We start from the raw sequence: 13,924 nt of genomic DNA, 5'->3' as shown, positions 1-13,924 counted from the left end.
CCAGCATCAGCATAACCAATGATACTTTGATTGGTGTCTTTTGAGTACAAAAGTCCCAAATCTGTTGTTCCTCGTAGATAACGAAATATATGTTTAATTCCGTTCCAGTGCCTCTTTGTTGGATATGAACTGAATCTTGCCAATAAATTTACAGCAAAAGATATATCAGGTCTAGTGCAATTTGCAAGATACATAAGGGCACCAATGGCACTTAGATATGGTACTTCTGGACCAAGAATAACTTCATCATCTCCACATGGACGGAATGGATCCTTTTCTATGTTTAATGATCTTACGACCATTGGAGTACTTAATGGATTTGATTTATCCATATTAAAACGTTTAAGGATCTTTTCTGTATAATTTGCCTGGTGAACAAAAATTCCACATTCTTTTTGTTCGATTTGCAAACCCAGACAATACTTGGTTTTTCCAAGATCCTTCATTTTGAATTCTTCCTTCAAGTACATCATAACTTCTTGAATTTCTTTATTCGTTCCAATGATGTTTAAATCATCAACATATACAGCAATAATTACACATCCGGATGTTTTCTTGATGAAAACACAAGGGCATATTGGATCATTTACATATCCCTTTTTCATCAAGTGATCACTTAGCCGATTATACCACATTCGGCCTGATTGCTTCAACCCATATAATGATCTTTGCAATTTTACAGAATAAAATTCTCTGGGTTTTGAACTTTGTGCTTCAGGCATCTTAAATCCTTCAGGGATTTTCATGTATATATCACTATCAAGTGATCCGTATAAGTAAGCTGTAACAACATCCATAAGACACATTTCCAAATTTTCAGAAACTGCCAAACTAATCAAATATCGAAATGTAATTGCATCCATAACAGGAGAATACGTTTCTTCATAATCAATTTCAGGCCTTTGAGAAAAACCTTGTGCAACAAGTCTAGCTTTATATCTGACTATTTCATTTTTCTCATTTCGCTTTCGAATAAAAACCCATTTGTATCCAACAGGTTTTACACCTTCAGGTGTGAGGACTATAGGTCCAAAAACATTACGTTTATTCAGCGAATCCAATTCAACCTGGATGGCATCTTTCCATTTGACCCAATCATGACGAGTTTTACATTCACCAAAAGATTTTGGTTCATGATCCTCATTTTCATTTACGATGTCACAAGCCACATTATAAGAAAATATCTCATCAATATCTTCTATGTCTTTTCGGTTCCATATTTTTCCAGTATTAATATAATTGATAGAGATTTCACGATTTTCGTCAGTTTGTGGTTCTGACAGAATATTTTCATCATCAGGTGATTCTTCTGGAACACCATTTTCTATTTTATGATCGTCGTGTTTCTCTATGCCTTTTCTTTTCCGAGGATTTTTATCCTTGGAACCGACTGGTCTTCCACGCTTCAAGCGTTTTATGACATCATGAGTGTCTTCAATTTGTTTCTTTGGAATTTCAATTCGAGCAGGGGCATTTACAGCATGTATATACGATTTTGTTACCCCTTTCGTATCTGCAAATGCATCTGGCATTTGATTTGCAATTCTTTGCATGTGCACAATTTGCTGTACATCTTTCTCACATTGTTTGGTCCGTGGATCCAAATGTAACAATGATGGTACATACCATGTGATTTCTTTTTCGATGTGTTTCTTTTCTCCCCCTAACACTGGGAAGATTTCTTCATTAAAATGACAATCAGCAAAGCGTGCTGTAAACACATCGCCTGTCTGAGGCTCAAGATATCGAATGATTGATGGACTATCATAACCGATATAAATACCGATTTTTCTTTGAGGACCCATTTTTGATCGTTGAGGTGGTGCAATAGGCACATACACCATACATCCAAAAATTCTCAGATGAGAGATATTTGGTTCTTTATCAAATGCAAGTTGCAATGGGGAGAATTTATGATATGCACTTGGTCTGATGCGAATTAATGCCGCAGCATGTAAAATTGCATGTCCCCATATAGAAATAAGGAGTTTTGTTTTCATAATCATTGGTCTAGCAATCAGTTGTAGACGTTTAATCAATGATTCAGCTAATCCATTTTGCGTATGAACATGAGCTACAGGATGTTCAACAGTGATTCCCATTGACATACAATAATCATTGAAAGTTTGGGATGTAAATTCTCCAGCATTATCAAGTCTTATTTTCTTGATTGTATAATCTGGAAATTGATTCCGCAATTTTATTATTTGAGCCATTAATCTTGCAAATGCCACATTCCGAGTTGACAATAAGCATACATGTGACCATCTGCTAGAAGCATCGATCAATACCATAAAATATCGAAATGGTCCACATGGTGGATGAATTGGCCCACAAATATCACCCTAAATGCGTTCAAGAAATATGGGTGATTCTGTTTGGATTTTAGCTGGTGATGGTCTTATAATAAGTTTTCCAAGAGAACATGCTTTACATTGAAACTTATTATTCTGAAAGATCTTCTGGTCTTTCAATGGATGACCATGCGTATTTTCAATAATTCTTCGCATCATTATTGAACCAGGATGTCCCAATCGATCATGCCAATTTGTTAATATTGAAGAACTATTAACCACCATATTTGATTCGATTGGCCTTATATGTGTATAATGCAATCCAGTAGGAAGCATTGATAATTTTTCAACCACATATTTCTTTCCTGATTTATATGTGGTAAGACACATATATTTCTGATTTCCATCAGTTATCATCTCAGTATCATACCCATGAGAGTATATGTCATTAAAACTCAACAAATTTCTTTTCGATTGTGGTGAATATAAAGCATCATTTATCAGAAATTTTGTACCATTAGGTAACAAAAAATGTGCTTTTCCACAACCTTCAATCAAGTCTACAGGACCTGATATGGTATTCACCATTGTTTTTGTTGGTTTTATTTCCAAGAAATATCTTTCATCTCGCAGAATAGTGTGTGTTGTACCACTATCTGGTATGCAAATTTTCATGATATTATTTCCATGTTTGCTCATAGCATTTTCCATATCAAACTTCACAAAAAATGCAATAAAGAAAAATTAAGTACAATACAAATGCAAAATATAACATGCTTTATAATACAAGAATGCATTAAAAATACAAATTTGTTACAATATAGTCCCACCAATCTTTTAATCAATGTCTTCGAAATCATTCAAAAAATCTGCAGCATTGAAACTAGTTGAACCAATTAAATGGTCACTATCTTCAACAAAATTGGTCTCTTTTCCTTTCCCCTTTGTCGATTCTTTATAGAGCTTACATAGGTGCTCAGGGGTTCGACAAATATGTGACCAATGTCCTGGAGTGCCACATCTATAACAAACACTCTCAGATCTTTTTGAGTGATTTTCATTTTCACTCGTATTTTCATGCTGTCTTTTTGGTGGGTGGTTCGTGACGTTCTTTTGAGATGAGTTATTGAAATAACTATCTCGATTATTTTCATATCCACGGCCACGACCACGACCGCGATAATTTTTACGTCCACGTCCACGTCCACGCCCACGCCCACTTCCTCGACCTCGTCCACGACCAAAATCTGGTCTATGCCTTTGATTTTGGTTTTCATTTTTCATTACGACATTTGCTTCAGGAAATGCCGTTGATCCAGTGGGTCGGGATTGATGATTTTTTATTAATAATTCGTTGTTCTTTTCCGCCACAAGAAGACATGCAATGAGCTCAGAATATCTCGTAAAACCACGCACTCTATACTGTTGCTGTAGAGTTATATTTGATGCGTGAAAAGTGGAAAACGTTTTCTCAAGCATTTCCATCTCTGTGACTTGAAGTCCACAGAATTTTAATTGCGAGACTATTCGATACATTGCAGAATTATATTCACTGACTTTTTTAAAGTCTTGGATTCTCAACGAATTCCATTCATCGCGGGCGGTCGGAAGTATCACTTCCCTTATATGCTCAAATCTTTCTTTCAATCCTTTCCATAAAATCATTGGGTCTTTTTCTGTGAGATACTCACATTTCAACCCTTCATCAAGATGTCGGCGTAAGAAAATCATTGCCTTTGCTTTATCTTGTGAGGTTGATATATTAATTTCTTTGATTGTATCACTTAGACCCAATGACTCAAGATGCATTTCTACATCGAGAGTCCATGGCATATAATTCTTTCCAGTGATATCGAGCGCAACGAATTCAATCTTTGCCAAATTTGACATGGTGACTAGAAAAATAACAATGCATTTTATTAGTTAATTTCCATTAATATGACAATACAAAATAATGGATAAACGATGAGTACAAGTAAGTGTACAAATAGAGAAAAAGCATGTGGTGGAAAATCGCTGGTGAGTACAAAACTCGTGAGCATGATGATCATAATCGTTATGAAAAATATCCTTAGAAAAGCCAAAAACTCCATCTTCTTCTTTTTCGAAAAAAAACCGAGGAGAAAATGTTTTGAGATGAAGAATGAATTTTGGTGTGATTGAAAATGAGTTTGAGTGAACATATTTATAGGGAAAAAACTAGCCGTTTATTACCGTTTGTGACCGTTGGGGGTAAGGAAAAAAATCGTGTATGTGTTGAATAAAAAATCGTGATAATCATGTGATGCACATAATGATAATCATAATTAAATAATTATGTATATCATATCACATTATTATAAGATCGGTGTCGTAGACAACCTTTTATATAATAACATGAGATTATACGAATATGGTTAGTATATAAATACACAATAATATATATCATATCACGTTATTATAAGGTCAGTGTCATAAACAACCTTTTATATAATAACATGAAATTATATATTAATACAGTTAATATATATACATAATAAATATATATCACGTTATTATTTGAAAACCTTAGAGGCTTTTATACTTGTCGTATCCATTACCGGGAGTGTGGGATGTCGTCTTAACATCCTCCCAGGATTTATAACAAGTTTTGAAAAAAACTATTTTTTTTTATAACATGATATTATATATTAATATATATACACAATAAAAATATATAAACAGTAAAATAAAAATTCTTACTTGTTGAATATTTTTGACTTCTTCTTGTATTTTGGAGCGGCGAAAAATATAGAGAACCTTCGAGCGATCGTGCTGATAACGTGTTGTGAAAAAGTAAAAATTTACGGTAAAAAGTAAATATTTCAAAACTCAAAATATATCAAACTCTACACTTTATAATATTTTTCTCTCAACTTCAATTGTATTTTTCATCACAAATGAAAACCTATTTATAGATCCACACTTGAGATTAGTCCAAAAATTAAAACATCATCATCTACATCATCACACACTAATTTTCCACATTTTACAACTCAATATTCAACATTCAATATTCAACAATAATAAAATAATATATTTTTCAACATGATTAACATATATAGACATCAAGCTTGAAGATAATAAAGATATAGGCATGTCAACAACATCACCGAGAAAAAGACAATAAGAAATATTGAAAATTATAAGTCATTCGGTTCAGTTTTCAGGGTGTCCCCCAAATTGGTTCTTATCATGTTTCTCATTATTTTATTTTTATTTTTAAAATTATATATACATACAAAAAATTGCTAAAATTGGTTTGACATCCAATCTGGCCCGCCGCTCAAAACCTTCAAAACCATACCAACAGTATCTGAAGCCTAAAAAATGACGGCGCCAATTTGCTGAAAGAATAGTATGATGATACATACACACGGAACGGACTCCAAAAATTGAAGACCTAACTCAGGTTAGGTATGACCATGAGAAGCTCGTCACTTCACTTGCATATATTGTAAATGAATACATTCAGTGTTGCCCATGAAATCACATCATCTTTGCCATTTGATTTTGGCCTACCATATACTTCTCTAAATCACTTCCAAACAATTCTTCTGTGCTCATTCCTTCCATCCATCCTATCCGAGTCTTCAAGCACATTGATCCAGAACAACGTTGTAATCCTCTCAACAAGAGCACCTAACCTTGCGCGAAATTTCCTAAAATAATGAACATAAAAGATGAGACAGTAAATATGTTGCGACGACAATAATTCTCACAAATAAATGGATCAAAATATGTAAATATTAATTAATACATTATAACGAAATTGTAAGGTAGTTTTCCCAGAGACACTGCTCTGTACAATTGTAATTTCGCTAGTTCAGCTAGTCGATAAAATCTCTGAAAGAAATAACCAAATATTCCTCCCTATTTATACCCCACCCGACCTACCCGCCCCCATGCGTGCTATTCTTCTTTCTTCTCGAATAAATATTTTGTATAATGGGTCTTTCTCTATTTAATTGCTGGCACATTTCTTCTAAGCCCGTAAAACAATATCACTAGCTGCTTGATTCGGCAGCTTATCCAAACTTTCTTCTTTATCACAGTATTCACAATCATTAAGTCTGTTTTCCAAGGTTGAAGGTCACAGACTCACAGATTAACATATAATCAGAGATTTAAGATAGAAACTTTAGAGCTCAAGACAGATGTGAATGCTGCCTATGTTGTAAATAATTTAATCTAAAGGAGTTGGTAAAACTTACTTTCAATTTCCTAATCCGGAACTGCAGAGATTGCACATACTCGTATTCTCCAGCTTTGTCAGATAAGAGAGCTCGGAGCTCCTATTCCAAGCTTTTCTCATCCATTTCACAAATTCTTGCTGCAATTGCCCGTCCATCATAATCAACAGTTGGACCTTTTCCCTACTTAGAATCGCTAGATGGATTATATCAACATGATTCAGAAAGTGGGAAGCTTAAAAATCTGATCTCCTCTAGGCTTTGACAATTTGCTTTTGCCTCTTCAAAAAAAAAAAAGCAATTTGCTTTCGCTAAAAAACATTCACTGGTTTGATTTTTCAGCAAATAATTGAACCACCAGACGACGATCATAAGTTAAATAATCTTTGATTGCAAACTAGCCAATAAATTATGTTAACAAATTCACATCTGCCATGCTCCTATCAAAAACAAAGCACAATGAATGACCATTAAATTCTTTCCCATGCAAACTGAAAAAGAAGAAATAACTACATGTACTGATTAAAGTTGTGCCAGACCAATTAACCACTATGTCAGGTGGTTGGAATCTAATTATAATGTTGTTGCTTCTTTTTCTTTTGCTTCTTTGCATATTTCTGCAAGGAAGAGATTCGGAAAAGCCGGATTTTCACAAGAACCGACCAGCTGTCAGCTAATTAACAGTTCATCAAAATACATACAAAGCAAATACAAGAGATAAAATTGGAAAAAAAAATCGTGACTATATAAGTTACCTTAAAACAATTCATTTTAGACTTCAGTAGATCAACAGACTTCCTCAGCTGTAACACCAATATAGTCAAAAAAGTAAGTTATATTATGCAGTGAGCTATCACCCAAAATAATCACAGAAACTTTCCTCAGTACAAAGTCAGCAAAGGACAGAGTCATTTTCTGAGAACAATCTTTGGGCGACTAACAGAACCGACAAAAAAATCTAGAACATATGAATATTTCATCGATCCATCTATACCCAGAACGAAAAATTTTTCAAAATGATCCCTACAAAGCTACCAACCATATGATTAATCGCCATTCTAAAGGTAGCATAATTTCTTATTATCTAAACAAAAAAAATTTCCATGATGCTGGAATATAGTGACATAAATCAAATAATCTAACATTCATACCTTAGCATTCTCCACAAGAAGATTTGCTTTCAATTGTTCCAGCTTATCCAAGTTGGCTTTAGCAGCATGTAAATCCGAATTTCTGTTTGACCAATCTTTCTGAAAGTCTGGTAATTACCATGGTCTTAATCATTTTTTCGAATATAATTAACATAAACAGAGTTGTTCTGAGATTTCTTATATGTGATATATGGCATAAATTATAAACATCCTCGATCAGTAGCAATCAAAACTCCTATTGACTAACACCAAAACTAACATATCCATTCTCGTGACGTCACGTTATAATGTTATCAGAAAAGACACTTTGCTTTAATGCTGATAACTGAGCAAATTCTATAACTGTAATCTATCCCATCAAGTTGGTCATGAATTACAAGACATGAAGTTTCATATGCCTTACAGATGATCTATTGAATGGTCGCTTACTGGCTTTAGAGGCACTAACATATTATTCTCCACAATGCACATCTGGCCGCAGGACAAAAGCCACAAGGTGGGGATTAAATCATGACGGCATGTTCAAAATAAGCTAAACTCATCATTAGGTTTTTAATGAAGTATGGTCCAGTTCATCTTATCTTATTTGACTAGAAAAAAACTGAATGCACCCTAACACTGAAAAATAAAGTTAAAATATCCCGTCAATCACATACAAGTGACATTACATCTTCTAATGAAATAGAAACACATGATTCATTAAAATGATTTCCGTTGGAATTTGACAAAATTTTGGAACTGAAAAAATTAAAATGGATTGTTAGCAACTCTTTTAGTTTTAAATTTTTTGTGCTCAACAGCTTAGCCATTTTCATCCTGCAAAAGAAAGAAACTGCCATTGTACATTTCACTTGACAGAACATGTTGAAATGTACCTCCAGTTTTATCTCCATTAGCCTTTTCATTTACCTGCATGAACATCCACCCAAATCAATAATAAACCTGCCCTTTGAGAATGCAACAAGCACCTAACAAGTTCATATTCTAAAATTTATATTTTTCCAAGAAATATTCCTCCTTGAAACTGGGAAATGATCATATGATTTATCAAATCATAATTCATATCAATATCATTTGAAACTAGCGATGCAATGGTTTTAGGTCGACATAGATAAGATCATTAGAGAGGTGGTAAGGTATGTTCTCAGTATCAAACAAGAAAATTAAATACATGATTGACCAAAAACTATAAAATAGCATGAGAAAGAAGATAATTGATGCTTTAGTACCATTTGAATATTAACCAACAAGCTTAAAAAATGCCAAGGGAAATTTAATTTTTGGTTTCACCTCAAAATTCATACATGTAATCATGTTAAATTTAGAGGTAACATACAGTTTGACTAAGAGAAATCCTTTTTTTGCATTTAGATTGCCTCAAAAAAGAAAATTAAATGCAACAGATGGTAGCTTCATCAAAGATTTATGCATTATTGTTTTGAAGTTATATTGCATTAAATCTTTAGAGTAACCTGGGGAGTTGAGTTGTTACTATCTGAAGAATTGTGCATTTCATTATTCTTTAATAAATTATAAATGTTTTACGAACAGAAAGGAAAAGGTATTTCAAGAAACCACTAAGCCTTCTCTGGTCATTGGGCCGCATTGGTGAGCATCAATCCACTCCTGCATAACACTGACAAATATAGCAAGAATGATCTGGATACTACACAGTAAGCTGTCAAACCTGCCATTCTTTCAATTCTCGACTAATATCCTCGGAAACCTTTGCGTAATGCCCACTGTCTGGAAATCAATGGTGTCGTTACATAATAATTCATTGTCCCTCTTGAGATGCATGATCTTCGAATTACCTTATCCACAAGTTTCGCTGACAGGCTTAATTTTTGTTGTTGCATAAGCTCTGTTGTCTGCATGCCAAGAGGATTCGACAGGGGTAGGGTGATAGTTTGATTCATGAATTGAAAAAACAAGACCCAAACCCCATTTTTCCATAGAAAGAAGAACTTCCCTAATATTCTAGATATGTGAGACCTATAAAATGCATACAGAGAAATTATAACTCTTTCAAATGTGTTCTTGAGGATTTTATGTTTTCAGTACAATTACTCAAAACAAAAAGAAGAGGGTAACCAAAAATAAAGGACTTAGAGAACACGTAAGTTTCACGTGCTTTTAAAAATACCATTAACCTCCTAATACATTCAGTGTACTAGCATCCACATAGAATGGTGCAAGCTGCCTCACAACTACCAAGGGTCAAACTCTAGTTGGAAGTGTTTAGAGAAATGGCTACATGAAAGTACCTTTTTCTACAAAATGTTTAGAGAACATGTGCGTGAACTGAAAGTCCTAAGCTTATAATTCTTTCTGGAGATTCATTAGAATATGCTTTCCAAAAATTAGGAAATTCCCATTCACATGGCACATTGAAAACATTATTCAACCAGTTGCCTATTCTCCATTTCCCTTGTCCTTCGATGACTAAATAGAAGTAGTTTTGTGCTGCGGTGAAGATAAGAATCTAAGTCATAACCCACAGATTTCATTTTGTCTAGAACTTTGAAAGCAAGCATTGCTTCATCCTTTGAACAGAGAACTTCAAGTAAATGGTTGCAGATGCGTGGCATCAAAATATAACCTTTCTCCATGCTATAGCGAAAAATGTCAACAGCTTGGTCTAGTTTTCCCTCACAGCAGAGAACATGAATCAACTTGACACAAGCTGGGGCAGAAATAACAATCCCAAACTCCTCAAGAATTAAAAATGTTCTATGAGCCTCCTCGATTCTGTTATCCTGACATAATCCAATGAGCCAAATGTTGTATGGTGCATAATCAAAATCAATCAATTTGATGTCCCTTTCAAGCAAGCGTCTTACAGCATTCTCATACTCTCCTTTCACAAAACATTCCTCAACCAATTTCAATGATTCATCTTTCCCAAAACTCCTTAGGTACTTCAACCAAAGACCATAAGCAACAGTAATCTTATTCCTCCTGCAGGACCAAGTCATGAGTGTCTTATACACAGAAGAAGATGGTACACATCCATTTTTATTCATTTGTTCAAAGAGCTTAAATGCGTCTGCTTCTCTATCCAACCTTTGAAGTCCATCTATGAGTGTAGCATATGTAACCGAGTCTGGGGAAAGCCCCTTGAGTTGGAGCTCCTCGAAGAGCTTAAAAGCACCATTAATTTGCCCGGCTTTGCACATACCATTTATCAACGTATTGTATGTCCTGGTGAGTGGCACAGCCCCACTATCAATAAGCTGCGTGAGAATCTTGTAAGCTTTAAGTATTAACCCAGAGTCAACCAACTTCTCCACCATCTTTTGTAGGCTTACGCTATCAAGAACGCGATCTGCACCTTGTGACAGCCGAAGAAACAATGATGGGTTTCTCCCAAGCTCTAATTTATAATGCATAAGGTGAGCTTCCTCAAGTTTACCAGCTTTACATAGCCCATCAATCAGTGCATTAAAAGTTACAACAGAGGGAAAGCAGCCAAGTTTTTCCATGTCATTAAAAATCTGTTGAGCCTCTCCAAGCAGCCCATTCCTGCACAAACCACAAATAAGAATAGTGTAAGTGCAAGTATTTGGGAACTGATTTTTCTGGGAAATCTCTAGTTGGAGAGACCGAGCTTGGTCCAAGAGCCCGACATCGCAGAAACCTTTGATTAGCACATTGTAACATTGAGTATCAGGCATGACCCCTTTTGTAATCATATTACTTAACAACTTAGTTGCATCCTCCATCCTTCCAGCTTCACTTAACCCACGCATCATGATCGTGTAAAGCACCACGTCGGGGATTAAGTTCACCTCAAAAGCCTTTGAAAACAACTCTTCAGCCATTCCAATCTGTTTAGTTCGTATCATTCCTTCGATTAAACAACTGAACCCATGAATCTCAACATGATAACCCTCATTTTTGAATGACTGCAAAAGCAAGAGGGCCTCATTAACCCGGCCAAGCTTACAGAGCCCATCAAGCAAAGCATTGTAAGTAATAATATCAGGTCTACATCCTTTATTTTTCATCAAATTAAGAAGCATAAGTGCATCATCTGTCCTCTTTGCCTTGCATAAACCTGAAATAATAATTGTGTATGTAATCCTGTTAGGCAAGATTCCTCTCCGGGTCATCTCGTCAAACAGATTTAGTGCATTATCAGTCATCCCATTCTTGCACAAACCATCAATCAAAACATTAAAAGTATCCGTACCCATTTTACAATTTAACTTCACCATCTTATAATAAATTGCTAATGCCAAATTGATCACATTTTTCCGCACCAAAACATGTAAAATCACGTTATACGCAGCTAAATTGGGCTTACACTCATAATCTTTCATCTTCCCAAATGTCTCCACTGCTTTTTCCGCATTCTTCAACCTCCAATATCCCAAAATCAACACAACAAAAGCATCCGCATAAACAGGTGTCTTGTCATTCCTTAAATCATCAAGAACACTCCAATATAAATCAAATGAATCATCACTCAAGAGCATGTCGACAATTAAATTATGTGAAACCCCACTACGGAACTCCTTTTTTCCAGCTGCCCAGGTGAAGAAGCGAAAGCAGATGCGAGGATCATTCTTCAATTGGAGCTGTGATTGGAGAACTGAAACAACAATTTCGCTGTTCAAGAAAGGGGATAATTTGTTAAGGGAAATTTCCATAGGATACACAGAATTGATGAGGGAGAGGACTTCATTGACAATGTTAACATTGTGAAGGGTATTGTCAGAAAGGGAAGTGAAGGTGGATAATTGAGTGAACTGACGAGGTTTGATAGAGCGAAACATTGCAAACTCAGAAGAGAATGATTGAGAAATGAATCACAGTTGGCTTTATGAAACCACAACAGGACAGAACACAAGAGCGTAATTGCAAGTTTCGATCAAAAATCAACAACTAATTTATTAACTGAGGCGAGGCGGAGAGAAAAAGATTTCTTTATCTTAATTAATTAATTAATACTGTGCAGGCGTCGAAATGAATTGGGCTCGGTAGCAGACTGCAGTCACTGCACTCACAAATTAATAATATCAATTCCATTTGTAGCCGATTTTTACTTCATGCTTGTAGCATAACCCACTTTTCTTTTACTAAAATAAAATGAGTTATTTGTATGTGAAATATTGAAAATGCACATTTCTCCCCTGTGAAATTTTAATAGACATTTTCAACCTTGATCTTTTATAAAATTAGCACACTTGTCCCTTCAGATGAGTGATTGTTGTGCACGCGCCCCTCATGCGACTGAGCAAATATTTTGATATTTTTTTGCACCAAATACCCTTGTAAAATATTAAAAATGCATATTTGAGCCCTGAGAGTATAATTTTTAAATCTATTCAACTCATAATACATAATTTTTATTAAAATTTAATTATAAAATATTTAGCAAACACTTTTCGTTTTATTAATTTTTATTTTAAATTTAAATTTATTATGATTAATTAATTGTTTTCTAAAAAATATTATTACTTTATCTTATTATCATTATTTTATTAAAATCACTTCTTATTTCCAACTTCTCCATTAAACATGCTTTCATAAACGAGATTTAAATATCTAAAAGTACCAAAATATTAAACCAAAATAATAAGTTCATGCATATTAATTTTCAATTTATGACTATATATTTTTTAATCAAAATCTAAATTTTTTAAAATGCATTACAGAATTTGCATTAAATAATAATACATAATATTTATTAAGATCCAATTATAAAATATTTTTCAAACATTTTTTATTTTATTTATTTTTTATTTTAAATTTATAATTCTTAATTAATTTGTTTCTAAAAAAATATTATTACTTTATCTCGTTATCATTATTTTATCAAATAACTTTGTGTTTTCAACTTCTCCATTAAAGATGATTCATAAATATAGATTTAAATATCTAAAAGTACCAAAATATTGAACCAAAATGATAAGTTCATTAATATTACTTTTTCTATTTAGAATTATATAACCATGTTATTTTTTATTATTTATTATAAATTGTGCAATGTATCTTTTCGAAAAATTTAAATTTTGGTTCAATAATATATAGTCCTAAATCTAAAAAGCAATATATTTGAACTTATCAGTTTAGTTCAATATTTTGGTACTTGAAATTATTTAAATCATTGTTTATAAATGCATATTTAATGGAGAAGTTAGAAATACGAAGTGAGTTTAATAAAATAATGATAGCCGGATAAAGTAATAATATTTTTTTAGAAAATAATTAATTAATGATAATATATTTAAAATAAAAAATAAAAATTAATAAAACAAAA

The 13,924-nt window shown here is 33.6% G+C and overlaps 1 protein-coding gene across 15 annotated transcripts; it reads right to left on the bottom strand.

The window, feature by feature from the left end:
* Positions 1–5,453: 5,453 nt before the first annotated feature.
* Positions 5,454–12,573, bottom strand: LOC140881366 (pentatricopeptide repeat-containing protein At1g79540). 15 transcript variants are annotated; one of them, XM_073286613.1, is made up of 5 exons: positions 8,532–12,573; positions 7,657–7,763; positions 7,261–7,308; positions 6,527–6,786; positions 5,456–5,974 (listed from the first exon to the last, which is right to left on the bottom strand). In XM_073286613.1, exon 1 carries the CDS (start codon positions 12,435–12,437, stop codon positions 10,056–10,058), a length of 2,382 nt encoding a protein of 793 aa, XP_073142714.1. In that variant the 5' UTR covers positions 12,438–12,573; the 3' UTR covers positions 5,456–5,974; positions 6,527–6,786; positions 7,261–7,308; positions 7,657–7,763; positions 8,532–10,055. The 15 variants fall into 15 exon arrangements, with proteins under 15 accessions (XP_073142716.1, XP_073142715.1, XP_073142728.1 ...); XM_073286622.1 differs by lacking the exon at positions 7,657–7,763 and having other exon boundaries at positions 5,457–5,974; positions 8,532–8,565; positions 9,344–12,573; XM_073286625.1 differs by lacking the exon at positions 7,657–7,763 and having other exon boundaries at positions 5,457–5,974; positions 6,527–6,645; positions 8,532–8,565; positions 9,344–12,573.
* Between the last annotated feature and the right edge of the window lie 1,351 nt (positions 12,574–13,924).

Source organism: Henckelia pumila, chromosome 2 (genome assembly GCF_033568475.1).
Source record: "Henckelia pumila isolate YLH828 chromosome 2, ASM3356847v2, whole genome shotgun sequence".
In the NCBI taxonomy this organism is placed as follows: Eukaryota; Viridiplantae; Streptophyta; class Magnoliopsida; order Lamiales; family Gesneriaceae; genus Henckelia; species Henckelia pumila.
The sequence above is the reverse complement of the archived record's forward strand: the minus strand, read 5'-3'. Positions and strand labels throughout refer to the sequence as shown.

Excerpts from the sequence above, each read along its gene's own strand:
- LOC140881366 (XM_073286611.1), bottom strand. The coding sequence starts at position 12,437 with ATGTTTCGCTCTATCAAACCTCGTCAGTTCACTCAATTATCCACCTTC.